General features: G+C 40.4%; 1 protein-coding gene across 1 annotated transcript in view; it reads right to left on the reverse strand.

The window, feature by feature from the left end:
• si:ch1073-13h15.3 (all-trans-retinol 13,14-reductase) overlaps nt 1–15,619 on the reverse strand; it is a 68,684-nt gene that overhangs the window by 35,204 nt on the left and 17,861 nt on the right. Inside the window, exon 4 of the mRNA XM_052038394.1 lies at nt 1,910–1,995. Coding sequence (XP_051894354.1) covers nt 1,910–1,995 — 86 coding nt within the window. The remainder of the gene's footprint in view (nt 1–1,909; nt 1,996–15,619) is intronic.

Genomic DNA, 15,619 nt, shown 5'->3' on the forward strand with positions numbered 1-15,619 from the left:
ATAGAGAGGGTGCAGAGGAGATTTACAAGGATGTTGCCTGGAATGCGGAGCATGCCTTATGAAAGCAGGTTGAGGGAACTTGGCCTTTTCTCGTTGGAGAGACAGAGGATGAGGGGGGACCTGATAGAGGTGTATAAGATGATGAGAGGTATTGATAGGGTAGATAGTCAGAGGCTTTTCCCCAGGGCTGAACTGGTGGCCACAAGAGGAGATAGGTTTAAGGTGCTGGGGAGTAGATATAGAGGAGATGTCAGGGGTAAGTTTTTTACTCAGAGAGTGGTGAGTGTGTAGAATGGGCTGCTGGAAACGGTGTTGGAGGCTGATAAGATAGGGTCTTTTAAGAGACTGTTAGATAGGTACATGGAGCTGAGTAAAATAGAGGGCTATGGGTAAGCTTAGTAATTTCTAAGGTAGGGACATGTTCCGCACAGCTTTGTGGGCTGAAGGGCTTGAATTGTGCTTTAGATTTTCTATGTTTTTCTATGTTCTATGGAGAGTATTCTGACTGGTTGCATCACCGCCTGGTATAGAGGCTGTAATGCACAGGATCGAAAGAGGCTGCAGAGGGTTATAGACTCAGCCAGCTCCATCATGGACACAACCCTCCCCATTACTGAGGACATCTTCAAGAGACTGTGCCTCAAGAAGGCGGCATCCATCATTAAGGGCCCTCACCATCCGGGACATGCCCTCTTCACATTACTACCATCAGGGAGGAGGTACTGGAGTCTGAAGACCCACACTCAATATTTCAGGAATAGCTTCTTCCCTTCTGCCATCAGATTTCTGAACGGTCCATGAACCCATGAACACTACCTCGTTATTCCTCTTCTGCACTAACTATTTATTTTTGTAACTTATCGTGATTTTTATGTCTTTATGTCTTGCGCTGTACTGCTGCCACAAAACAACAAATTTCATAATATATGTCAGTGATAATAAACCTGATTCTGATTCTGATACTAGGATCCCAATCAGCAACTAGAAAGTGCTGGTCATCTGTTTGGAACAAATGACTGGGTCTAACATGTAAACAAGAAGCTTAATGTTTGATCAAGACTTCCACTTCAGTGATGTCATTAGTCAGTAAAGTTGGAGACACAAGAGACTCTAGATGCTGGAATTTGGAGCAACAAGCAATCTGCTGGAGGAACTCACTGGGTCGAGCAGTATCTGTGGGAGGAAAAGATTTGTTGACGTTTAGGGTCAAAACCCTACATCAGGATTCATGCAGGGTCTTGACCCGAAATGTCGACAATTCCTTTCCTCCCACAGATGCTGCTCAACCCACTGATTTCCTCTAGCAGATTTTTTGTCAGTAAAGTTGGGACTGTTTGCTAGTTAGATTAGCATTCTCCCTTTCCTGAATGTGTAGCCTGGAGAAGGAAGTCTCCATCCAACACCATCCAAATTGCTTCCTCATATATCCTGCATTCCTACAGCTTCAACTACAGCTCAAATCCCAATTCAGCTCTTAGCTTTGATCCTGACACTTGGCTATCCCTTGTTCCTCAACACCAGCCATCAAGCCACCATGTTATTATGAGGTAGGTGCAGTTAGATACAGAGTCAAAGATTCAAGTCCAAAGTAGACAGTACAGTTTGCAAATGATGAATGAAAACGTGTATACTAATAAATCCAGAAAACAGTTGGACACTGCATTTAGTACAGAAGTGCACTAGTAATATCCGATATATATTTATTGATCAACTCTGCTGAAAAGTAACTATTCTGCCTTGAAAGCTCTTAATTATTAACAATCTAATTACCCCTCGAGGCTTAGTTTAGCCATAAAAATGGTACAAGACTTTCTTTAATTAAAGCCATCACAATAATCTTCCATTCTGTTTCAAGGCGTTACCTACATTTAATAATTTGCACGGTGTTATCAAAGTTAACAAGACATACCTCGCTTAAGGATTTTGTCCCTGGCATTCTGGTCCAGCACCAAAGGTTGAGGTCGTTTTCTAGTGTCAACAGAAAAAGGGTTGGGACTTGAGGCAAGAAAAAAATAGAACAAAACAGCTAAACCGCAACATAGACCAAGAAACAAAAAGAGCAGCATACTGACTGAACGTTGATAGCAAAGTAACAAGGAGTCAAAGTCAAACAACTATGGGTAATTGCCAACCAGAGAAAGATAAGGGTAGGAAGTGAAAATGGGTCTCGTGCTTTCTCTGTGATGAAAATATGGTAATTAAACAAAAAGATCTTTCATATAACTCAACATTATTTTTTTCATGCAGAAGGCTGAAAAATCTAAGCATAACTTGAAAACAATCAATGTTTTGTTGTCCAAAAGTCCAGCTCAAATTGCATTAGAATCAGAAGGCCAAATAAAACAGGGCTTAAATTTAGGACTGTTCAGTTTGCACTGACAATTCTTTCCAAATACCTGAAAGTCAATCCAATATCTCCCAAATTTTCTTTCACAATTTATTAAGGACTGAGGATTACTGAAAATATAGTGCTGGACTATGTGTATAGGCCAGGTGAGGGAATCCAATGTTCTAATGCATGTTGCTGGGGGCAATTCTATTCCAGTAATCTGTAACATTGAATGTGATTCCAACAATTCTGCTCTCGTTTCATCTCTTTTCAGCTCCCATATCTACTTGGCTATGACAATGGTGCTCAGCTCAGTGGTACAGCAATAGAAACTAAATTTTAAGGTCATCTTTGAAATATGCTCTCACCCAAAAGACCAATTCACTGTTTTTATATGGAATTAATGGGGCAGTTACAGTCTCAAAATGGGATCAATAATTCACCTCCTCATTTATAGGGGGATGCACCAGCTCCATTCTATTCAGAGATAGGCTTCATTTGAGTTACTCTTCATTCGAGATACTCTTTGAGCTTCATGTGAGCAAGTAATTTCATTGCACCCTGGTGTATGTGACAATAAACTAATCTGAATCTGATCCTAAGCCACCAGATCCATTCCCCGTCTGAGGCTGAACCCCTTTCTTTACAGCTGTGGCATCTGTATGTTGATCCTGAGATGAACTCCAACCTCATGTCCCCAAGTACCTCCGACTTCCATCCCTGCAATGTTGCCAATCTCCGTCCCTGCCTACCCCATCTATTTCTGAAACCTCAATTGTGTTTCTTCTTACCCCAGACTTACCCACCAATGACCTGTTGGCTGGTCTTCCACTGCTCACTCCCTGTCAATTTGAGCCAATGCTAAATTTTTCTGTCTGACTCCCAGTTCACTTCACCCATCACTTCTGAGCTGACTGAACAATATTGGTTTCCAAGCCACAAACACCTCAAGTTTGAAATTCTCATCCATGTGTTCAAACCCTGCCCATCCATAACTTGATAACCTCCTTCAGCCATGAAAACCTTCAGGGGCTTTCTATCGCTCCAATTCTGGCCTCTGGTGCAACCCTTATCCTCATCCATGCCTTCAATGGTCAAGGCCCTGAATTCAGGAAATGTCTCCCAAAATCCTAGATCATTGACCAAGTATTTAGTGTCTCCTCTAAATATCAATTTATGTTGGTAAGTGAGAAATTTTGTTTAATATCTTGTGAAGGTTAACCATGTCAATGCTGCAGTATAAATGAAAACTAAAGTTCCTCAGTGACAGCTATGGAAAATCCCAGACAGTTACCAACTCCCACTGAATTTCATTCAGCATAATATTTCTAAAGCACAGTGTAAAGTTGTGATGTGTGCTATGTGCTGGAATCCTAACAGAAACCAACTAACTACTGTACAGTTTTTGAACACCAAATTATTCATGGATTCTCACTGCGCCATACTGATGAATGGAGAACTTTGTCTTTTGTGGGATTACGTAGGATATACGAGCAGAAGCAGGCCACTTGGCCCAACCAGTTCACGCATCACCTGAGCCACCATCTATCTTTTCATCTCTAAAATTACCAGCAAAAATTCATGGAGACACGAGACTGCAGATGCTGGAACCTGAAGCAAAAACTAAACTGCTGGAGGAAGTCAATGGATCAGGCAGCATCTGTGGAGGGAAATGGACAGCTGATGTTTCGGGTCGAGACCCTTCATCTGGACAGAAAGAAACTCATCATTGTTTAGTTTTTCATTTTTAAATGAGTCAATTTTGTTTATTGCAGTGCTGGCATTTATTGCCCATTCCCACTTTCCCTTAACCAGAGGACGAAGGAATGGTTCACTATATATGTTTCAATGCCCTTTGCACCAAATGCAGATAGGCGTCCAGTCACACAACAACAAGCCTTTATAAGACTAGAGAGACTCCTTTGGCAATATTTGAAGATGGCCTGTCTGATCACATCCCAGGCCATGGAGACTGGTGCTTGGAACCACTTACAGGTAGATCTCCATTATGTCCTCTACTGAGCCTTCACCACAGATCTCCTTCAGGCCACTCTGCCGGACTCCAGCAAATCATGGTCCAGATCAGCCCTCAACTACTTGTCATCCTGACCCATTTCAGCAATCATTTACTGCTCACCCTCTCCAGCAGCTGGTTGTGGTCCTATCATGTCCCTAGATGCCTCAACCGGAAATTCAATGTGCCAATTCCTTCCCCAATAGAAACCCTAAATTCCATACCAACATCCCCATCCCCCATCATCTGTTCTTCACACTGACCTATGACCTACCTGAGTTTCTACCCAAGTGCCTTGGCTCTGTACACACTAGAATTTTGGAGCAAATGGTCCAAACATAAAGCAGGCTTTGTCGTCAGTTGAAAGGGTGGAATAATTTCTTGGTTGTGATATCTTCAGGAAAGGAAGAGAGAAATTTGGGAAGCAGTTGACTTCACAAAACAATACTTTGCATCAGAATAGTATTGCCAATTAAATGCAGCACACAATAAAACACACCAGACCATGACTTTGTCTAACATCTATATTTATTGATTGATTGTGATTAGTTCAAACAATTCAAAGATTCACCACGTAGTTTCAAACAAGACTCATTAACTCGTTAGTTTCAAAACTCCTTTAGTTACATGTCTCTTTAGGTTACTTTCACAACTTTCAAAACCTACTACCTGTATTCAGATATTCCCAATCTTGATGAAGCCAGCTGGGGTTCGATCTTGGTGAGTGTTTCTCAGAGTCCCTGACTCAGGGTCTTCTTCAGTGGTTGGTCTCCAGAGTCACTGCTGCTGGTCATCTCATAAGGCAGCTTTTTATACATTTCTTCACGTACCTTCCAAACTTTGCTTAGTTCTTTATTACTGTTTATACGGCTATAATTCCAAACCTTATCCATACATGTTTCTTTAACTTTATCAAATTCCTGCTGGTTTCATCCCATCAACCATTTGGTTCCTTAATTACCAGAGTGTTTGAGTTTTTGTAATTTATCAAATCATTCTTTCCGCAAGGTTAGTTCTTAAAACATCCCCATCTGCTTGTTTAGTCCTCTGGATAGCTCACATTGGGATGGTTTATAATGGGACAGTCTGCAGGGCTGTAAAACTGTCTGAACTTTGTTCTCAGTTGATACTGACCAGGTGTTGATTATGGTGACCTTCCTTCCCCATGCTTTTTTTTGTTCTGTGATTCCCAGCATCTCTTCCTAGCCAGCAGAGTGGCCTCTCAGAGCTTGATGGGATACTGGACATCACTCTGGCTGTTACAAGACTATTGAATGACAAACGTTATTTGTGGTTCAAATTATCTTAATGGGACGTCAATGTTGCCTCTTATGGGAGAAACTAGAACTAGGGTTTAATTTTTTTGAAATGGTGAGATAAGGACATAGTTACAGAAGATATTGGAGCAGGATGAGGTCATGAGGCCCCTCATGACTGATCATCCCTTGAATAAGTTCATGGCTGAACTTTTACCTCCGCACCACTTTCCTGAACTGACCCCATGTCCCAAGATTTCCTCAATATCTAAAAATCCATCAGTCCCTATCTTAAATATACACTATGACTGAGCCTCCATAGTTCTCTTTGTGCAGAATTCCAAAGATATATCATTGGGATTTATGTAGCCTGCTAGTACCTATGATAACCAAGGCCTTAACTGAACCTACAGATACCTAAGGCATGAAACCATCAGACTCTGACCAAACTAGGGATCTACAAGCACAAATGATCATGTAGAGAAAGTGATATCAGAGGCAGCTGATCACATATTCTCTTCTTCGATTGGTCAAAAGTTGATAACATCACGCCTGTGCATGATTGGAAATGCTGCATCTTATCTCAGAATATGTCTAAAACATTCCAGTCAGCGAGAGAATGTGCCAACTGCACTGGTAAGGTAACCACGTCCCACCCTCTCCTCATTGAGGTGAAAGATCAATCAAATAAACATGTTTCTGTTTGACTGAGAACAGAATGTGTGAATGATTCTCTCACTCCACAAGCATCCTATCCGATGTAGACAGGTAATTACAGATTTATAATGGCAGTACATCCCAACTAGCAGAACTCCTCTGAACATTCAAATACTCGTGGCTGGTTTGAAAGCTTCTAAGCACAATATTTCCAGACACTCAAAATATACCCCTTTTGTTACAGTGTTGAGGGATGGCTCCCTGAAAATACAGCTAGTCAGAATATTAAATGACAAAACAGACCTGTTCTTAACTGCATGTTAATTGGCAGGGATACGCCTTTAACAATGCATTAATCCAGGAGATGGTCACTTTCCTCCATAGACACTGTCTGACCTGCTGAGTTCCTCCAGCATTTTGTGTGCATTGACCACTTAATACCTTCCCTGATCTCATCCTGAAGGTTTCAATGAGCACCAATTAACATGAACATTCATCTACTGTCTTCCCCTACGTAGTTTCAATGGTACAGAATCAGAATGTCCCACAAACAATGATTGGTTTCAATGACCTTAAGGTATCAGTTGAAGTTAAATTGTGAACAGGTTTTATTTCCTGAAGACTGGTTCTCATTTTAATTACTATCTGCTCTCCATGATTTCATAACTTCAGAATAATCCCTAACAATGTGCAGTTTAAGTAAATTACTTAAGAACTAAAGAATTATGCAGCTAAAATATAAACCATACAGATGGTGATGTCTCTGCTACCTGCACTATGGTCCTTCATTTTGTTATTACTTTACCCGAGGAGATGCTGCAGAACTGAAAGCTACAATGGCTTTGCAAAACAGTGACTGTTGGGGCATTCTCTGTTATTGAGTGACTATGGTCAGTAAGGTGGTGGACACAAGGGTATACGAGATTGGTCTGCAGAAAAAATGAGGTAGGAATGGATATGAATGATCAGTGTGAGGAAGTTGAACAATGGTCAAAAGACCATGAGGTTCTGATCTAGGTGGAGTATGAGGGGGTCACATGAGCCCTTTAGAGGTTATGGCATTTTGACCACTGGAGTTAATTAAATCAAGCAGACTCTAATAAAGAAATTATATGGACATTGATTGAATTGCTTTGCCTGAGGATTGAGAGATAAAGCTAAGCACACAGAAGAAAGATTCACACAGGTTTAAGGACTCCATTGAAGACTGACAGGAGGAGAGCAAACTGAGTGAAGGTCATCTGTGCCTGAAGGGTCTTGAAAAGTGACAAGATGAAATGGCCTGTGTACTGTAATAGGATTAGATTTTAGGGCTGGCTGTATGATCAACATTTACACATTGTCCTGGTCCAACCATGGTCAGGAACGCACTCCAGTGCCTCTGCTTCAGAAGGCTAAGGACATTTGGCATGTCCTAATTGATGCTCCCCAATTTTTATAGATGCACCAGAGAAAGCATCCTATCTGGATGCATTATGGATTGATATGACAACTGCTCTGCCTAAGACCAGAAAAAAACTGCAGAGAGTTGTGGACACAGTTCAGCACATCCTGAAAACCAGCCCCCCTCCACGGACTCTGTCCACACTTCTCGTTGCCTTGGAAAATCAGCCAACATAATCAAAGACCCCTCCCAACTTGGACATTCTCTCTTCTCCCCCCTCCCATTGGGCAGAAGATACAAAAGGCTGAAAGCACGTACCACCAGGCTCAAGGACAGCTTCTATCCTGCTGTTATAAGACTATTGAACAGACCTCTTATACGGTAAGTTGGATTCTTGACCTCACAATCTACCTTGTCATGGCCTTGCACCTTACTGTCTACATGCACTGTACTTTCTCTGTATCTGTAACACTATATTCTGCATTCTGTTATTGCTTTTCCCTTGCACTACCTCAATGTACTGATGCGAAATGATTTATATGGATGACATGTAAAACAAAGTCTTTCTTTCTTTTACTTATTTTTATTAATTCCATGAGAAAAAATACAGGGTACATGCATCAAAAAAGAGAATAAAAATATTACAGAATACATTGTGTTAAATCATACTTAAGATCGCAATACTCTGAATTAATAGTCACATGTAATAGTTAATTAATAAATGAAAAAATCTTTCACTGTACCAATATTTTTGATGTTTGGGGTTTTCCTAAAAAATTGTAGGATGTTGGGCAAAGTATTACAGCTGCTTATTAATATGTTAACCAAGACTTGCAGGGTATTATTGGCAGAATCACTCACAAAGGGAGGCCAAATCCTCTTTAAAGATATGGAATATGTTACTCGGGAATGAGTAGATCAAAAGGAGATTAAATTACGTGCTGGTTATTTCTATACTCAAAAAAAAATTAAGAGAAAAGGAAGAAATTAAACATCTTAAGGAACAAGTCTACCCCCAAAAAATGGTGCTTGTTATATAGCAACAGATGGAACAGCCTTGAAGGACTCTGGCACAACTAAAGAACGACAAGACACGAAAGATCTATTGAAAATGAGACAGGCTGAAAAAGTGGTCCTTAAAGAGGTAAAGGATGCAAGAGGAGTGTTTAGAGAAGCCAATCAATCAAGCTCATGAGAGACTGACCATTCATTGTGTAATCTAAGGATTTCAGAGCCAGTGGAGAGGCTGGACAGCAGGCCATAGTAGCATTGATAAGAATGACTCCACTTAGGAATAGCAGTGATGTGGGCAATCTCAGAGATTCTGTTAATTGGTCAAGTCTTAAAGAAGAAGGGGTCCATTATATTGATGATTCAAAGGATACTCCTCTCCCCAAGGCCAAAGTGCCAGTAGAGGTAAACATAATTAGTTACAAACCATCCACTTCACTTAGAGACATTGTAAGCTACATAAGAAGCATTTTCTGAATGTTCCATAGATATTTGTGTCCAGTTTGTCCAATACTTTCCACTCTAAACAGTGGGTTGGAGCTATATGTCCTAATATTGCCCCTAATATCATATCATTGGAAGAATCACCACATGCATCTGATAAATTACCTGACCCTGAATTATCCTTAAATTTTGCAGGTTCACATCAGGTGAAATTTCATAATTCATCTTGGATGTTCATTGCTAATCCACTCAGGTAATATCACTCCTCCGTTCTCTCTAAATTGGTGAGTTTGTGCCATTAACCAATTACTATGTACCATGCACATACCATTCTAGTCATCCTGAAGAAGGGTCGTGACCGAAACATCGACTGTCTTTCCCTCCATAGATGATGTCTGACCTGCTGAGTTCCTCCAGCATTTTGTGTGTCGCTGGAGCAAAAAAAACAAACTGCTAGAGGAACTCAGTGGGTCAGGCAATATCTGTGGAGTAGAGGGATGGTCGACATATTGGGTCAAGACTCCATTTAAAATAGCTGGAATTGCCTGATAAAGTACATGGACACAGCCCAGCGCATCACGGACACCAGCCTCCCCTCCTTGGACTCTGTCTTTACCTCTCGCTGTCTTGGTGAAGCAGCCAGGATAATCAAAGACCCCACCCACCCAGGTCATTCTCTCTTCTCTCCTCTTCCATCAGGCAGAAGATACAGGAGCCTGAGGGCACGTACCACCAGACTTAAGGACAGCTTCTACCCCACTGTGATAAGACTATTGAATGTATCCCTTATACAATGAGATGGACTATGACCTCACGATCTACCTTGTTGTGGCCTTGCACCTTATTGCACTGCACTTTCTCTGTAGCTGTGACACTTTGCTCTGTACTGTTATTGCTTTTACCTGTACTACCTCAATGCACTCTGTACTAACTCAATGTAACTGCACTGTGTAATGAATTGACCTGTACGATCAGTATGCAAGACAAGTTTTTCACTGTACCTCGGTACAAGTGACAATAATAAACCAATACCAATACCAATACCAATACATCTTGATGTGATATCTGATTTGTTGGAAGCAATATTAGGCTATGTTTAAGTCTTGATTTCCTTTATTGGACAGTGAAGAATTTTGTTGGTTTAGGTTGGGCATTTTCTTTTATACCACTTTTAGCTGACACATTGTTCTGGTTTGATGGTTTACTTCATACTTACACTCAATGCTGTTACCTTGCCTGTGTTCACAATAATATCTCCCTTCATGTTGCTTATTCGAGTTCAGCAAACAGTGCACTATGTTGCTCGACCCACTGAATTCCTCCAGCAGTTTGTTTTTTGTTCCTGATTACAGCATCTCTAGTCTCTTGTGTCTCCAACAGTACTCTACCGTTGCTTACAGAATGGTTGGCATCGTAGAATCTTGCAGTTTGTCACAGGTTTTACACTTAAATATCCCACATGGAGTTTACCTGGTGCAAGTTTGGGCCAGGTTATGTCCGTGCTATTTTGCAGCTTCGGTACAATGCACTGGTTGATGCAAAATTATATTTCATAAAATTCTGCCTCTGGTCTTCTACCTCTATCATGAGTCACCAACATTATTTTCTCATTATATTGTCTTTTCCTTTCTTGAGATTTGACATTATTGTGAAAAGAATGTGTAAAATACTGCTCTTTAGAACGTGCTTCAAGTTCAGCTGTTCTCCCGAGGTACGGGAGAGTTGATGAGCTGAAATCAGCCTCATTAGTTGCAATCACTTTCCCGAGGAACACCACCATTCTTTCCATTTGTCCACAGTCTCAAAGTTACTTTATTTATAAAAAAAGGAAAAGAAAATGTGACTTTGCCACAGCTTTTAGTTTCCCATTCTTTGTTGCAGAACTTTTGATTAAAACAACTGACCCTATTCCTTTTTTGGACACCTATGTCCTCCTGACCATCTGTTTGACCCATTTAGACAAGTTTCAACCTAATCTTTCAGGTCTACTACACTCAGAGCTCTCCATGTTCATCCTTACTTTGTTCCATCACAAGTAAACCTTTGCTCACAAACCAGTCTACAGCACTGATTATTCACACTTGACAAAGCACAGTAATCAAATTAAAACATGTTTTAGTAAATGTTCCATCTGGTACTAAATAGATGTACTTCTTTGCAAGTGATGGGGAAAAAGATGTTCTTAACTGTAACCAAATCAAAACAAAGAAGTTTTTTAAAAATACTTCAGAACCAGAAAATCAGTTAGAATGGCAAAAATCACAAGTGACATTAAGGAAGATAGCATCTCAGATTACCCCCACTGTCCCAAACATTTCACAAAATGTCAATTCAGAATTGCCAATTCCAATATGTAGGAATCTTGTATCTGAAGTTAAAATGCCTCACTTTATTCACAATATTAACTGGAATTCTAGATGATCATTGTGAAAATCAGGTACTTATTTCTTGCATTGCTAATTCAGACAACATTTAAAAAACAGAAATAAAATGACAGATGCCAAAAGCAAGGGAACAAAACAACAATAACCAGGCTGATGCTTTCGTTCTTTAGGAAATTTGCAAGTAACCATATAACCTAAAAATGTTTCATTTCTTTTGTGAAATAAAACTTTAACAGTCATGCCAAAGAACAAGACGAGGTGGAGCTGCACAAGTTCTCACATTCAAACAGCTTCTGGAAGAGACCCTGCCCTTAAAACATAAGAAGTCCTGCAAATTTATTTGTGATTAAATATCAAAATCTCTTGCTTAAACATATCCTGTCTGCTAGAATATAGGACTAATTCTTCCAGACATAGACTTAACAAACACCTAAAGTATCTTTACTTTTTATCCCTTCCCTTTGTGTCTCTCTTTTTCTCTCTATCACTTCTTCCTCATTCTCCCTCTCTGCCTCACTCTCTCTGTTTCATTCTTTCTCTGTCTCACTTTAGGACACAGAACATAGCACAGGAACAGGCCCTCGGCTCATGATGTTGTACCGAACTAATTAAACTAGTAATTAAATCCCAAACTAAACTAATCCATTCTGCCTACACAATATCCATATCCTTCCATTCTCTGCACATTCACATGTCCTTTGAACTTACTCCCTATCACCTTAAATGCATGCCCTCTAGTAATAGACACTCCTGGGAAAAAGATACCAGCTGTCTACTCTGTCTATGCCTCTCATAATCTTATAAACTTCTATCAGGTTTCCCCTCAGCCTCCATGACTCTAGAGAAAACGACCCCACTTTGTCCAACCTCTCCTTATAGCACATGCCCACTAATTCAGGCAGCACCCTGGTAAACCTCTTCTGCACCCTCTCCAAAGCCTCCACATCCTTCCTATAATAGGGCAACCAGAAACGAATGCAGTACTCCAGATGTGGCCTAACCAGAGTTCTATAAAGATTCGACATAACTTCCTGACTCTTGAACTCAGTGCCTTGACTAATAAAGGCAAGTATGCCATATACCTTCTTTACCACCCTGTGCAGCTTTCTCTCTGTCTCATTCTCCCCATCTCCCTGTGTCATTTTTTTCTCTGTCTCTCTTTCTATGCCCTGTCTCTTTTCTTGTGCACATCAAGAGAATCCGATGCTACATTTTACAGAGAATTCACACACTTTAAATGTTAAAAAACATAACTTGCTCTCAAGAGTCAAACATACAATATGGCTTAAAACACAATCATGCATACTTCAAGTAGACTTCAAATCGTTAAGACTCTACAATGAAAGAATGCTTTGTTATTGATCACACAAACACATTCAAAAATCCCATGTAAATCAAATCTTCAAAAACCTCCCAAACTGTCCCATTTTCCAATAACTGATCTACGACAGAATCCATTTGTTCTACAATCAGAACAATGTGGAGTGTCTTCTCATAACTGAAACACTTTCTTCCAGAGCAATCATTTATTTCAAATGCTTCTTGCTTCCAGTTATGTGTGGGATAAGTATTAATTTTTTTCCTTAACTGGCTTTAACTCCTGGAAGTTTTCAAATTATAGGTGCCTTTCCAGTGCTGGTGGTGGGGGTGGGGTGGTGGGGGTGGTGGGGAGAAGTTTGTAATACTTGTCCTCCCAGAGCAGAACCAACTACATCAACACTTCAGTCAATTTGAATCACATACATGCACCACACACAAAATTTGTGAAATTACCCAGTTAATTTATTCCTATTCAAATATAATATTGGAAAACTTCACCTTTAGTGGGTAATTTCTCTGTTTGCAATTGAGAATATACAGTTGAAGTTATTCAACTATATATTTTATGTTATTCAGGCACCCCGGAAAAACTTTACTATCCAATATAGTACATCCTAACTACTTTGATAATTCCAGATACATTTCCTGGAATATCACAGAAATATCACAATATATTTTCCCATTGTCCTGTCTTTAATTTCAAAATCCCAAATCTCAACATTTCTGATTCATGTTGTTGAAGTTCTTTTTTTATTCTTGTCAAAGTATACTATTTTATTTGATAAATTCTTAGATTAACAGAAACCAGGAGGAAAAAATTTAAACTAGACTGCCAGGCTGGTGTTTTCTTTCTTTAGGAACCTTTGAAAATAACTGTAAACTTTAAAAAAAGTTTACATGGTGAAGTTAAGCCTTAATGATATGGCAGATATCTTCAAATGGTAAACCAACATGGACTATACACTAGAACATAGAACCGAGAACAGTACGGGCCCGTCAGCCCACAATGTTGTGCCGACCTGTATAAACCTGATCAATCTAACCCTTCCCTTCTACTCAGCCTATAACCTTCCATTTTCCTTACATCCATGTACCTATCTAAGAGTATTTTATATGTCCTTATTGTATCAGCCTCTACCACCACCACCGGCAGTGTGTTCCAGTCACCCACCACTCTCCGTGTGAAAACCCTACCTCTGACATCTCCCCTAAACTCTCCTCCTTTGACCTTAAAGTGATGTCCTCTGGTATTAGCCATTGCCACCCTGGGAAACAGGTGCTGGCTGTCCACTCTATCTATGCCCCTCATAATCTTATACACCTCTTTCAGGTTGGCTCTCATTCTCCGTTGCTCTAAAGAGAAAAGCTCTAGCTCACTCTCCCTTTCCTCATAAGACATGTTCTCTAATCCAGGCAGCATCCTGGTAAATCTCCTCTGCACCCTCTCTGAAGCTTCCACATCCTTCCTATAATGAGGTGTCCGGAATTGAATACAATACTCTAAGTGTGGTCTAACCAGAGTTTTATGGAGCTGTTACATTACCTCGCAGCTATGAACTCAATCCCCTAACTAATGAAAGCCAGCACACCATATGCCTTCTTAACCACCCTATCAACTTGCATGGCAACTTTGAGAGATCTATGGACTTGAACCCCAAGATCCCTCTGTTTCTTTACACTGCTCAGAATCCTGCCATTAACCTTGTACTCTGCCTTTAAGTCCAATCTTCCAAAGTGCATCACTTCACACTTTTCCGGATTACTCCATCTACCATTTGTCAGCCCAGCTCTGCATCCTGTCTATATCCTGTTGTAATCTACAGCAACCTTCTATACTGTCCACAACACCTCCAACCTTAGTGTCACCTGCAAACTTACTAACCCACCCCTCCACTTCTTCATCCAAGTCATTTATAAGAATCACAAAGAGTAGGGGTCCCAGAACAGATCCCTGCAGAACACCACTAGACACCGACATCCGGACAGAATACGCTCCATCTACTCCCGTCCTCTGCCTTCTGTGGGCAAGCCAATTCCGAGTCCACACAGCCAATTTTCCATGGATCCCATGCCTCATGACTTTCTGGATGAGCCTACCATGGGGAACCTTGTCAAACGCCTTACTAAAATCCATATGCACCACATCCACTGCTCCACCTTCATCAATTTGTTTTGTCACCTAATTGATCACATTGATCAAAATATCTATCCCAGCAGCTGTGGGGAATGATGAGGTTCAAAGCTGAATCTTTCAAACAGGCTTCAGGCTGACAGGAAATCCTGAAGAACTTGTTCAAATAAACTTCTCTCTGAACCACTGCAGGATGGTTATCAACAAAAAGTTATCAGTGACTAAAATGGGCCCATGCTCATGGTAAGTGCGAGGTCATGCACTTCAGTTGAAAAAATAGAACAGCAGGGTATTTTTTAAATTGTGCCTACTTATGTTAAGATATCATGTGAAGATGAGTGACTAAGTGAATAATAACTTAAGAAAGAAACATGAGAAAGAGAAAGGCAGTCGGAAGTAAATGAAAGTCATGCTAGTCTTGATTGCTTCAACTCTGGTCTTAATAACACCATATGGAGATGATGGGGACTGGGAATATGAGAAACAGAGACAGTGCCACAGGACAGATGGACAAGCAACTCGTTTCCTTGAAGTGTGAATGATTGTTTTAAGAATCTTCTTTGTTCAATATTTTGTGCATGAGTCTGTTTTTGAGCTGCTTTGAGGGTTGTGGATGCTCTAAGTTATAAGAAGCTGTAGGAAGCTTAGTATCCTTTGAGTTACATGGGGAGATGGAGAGAAACAGAAAG

Source organism: Pristis pectinata, chromosome 25 (assembly GCF_009764475.1).
Source record: "Pristis pectinata isolate sPriPec2 chromosome 25, sPriPec2.1.pri, whole genome shotgun sequence".
In the NCBI taxonomy this organism is placed as follows: domain Eukaryota; kingdom Metazoa; phylum Chordata; class Chondrichthyes; order Rhinopristiformes; family Pristidae; genus Pristis; species Pristis pectinata.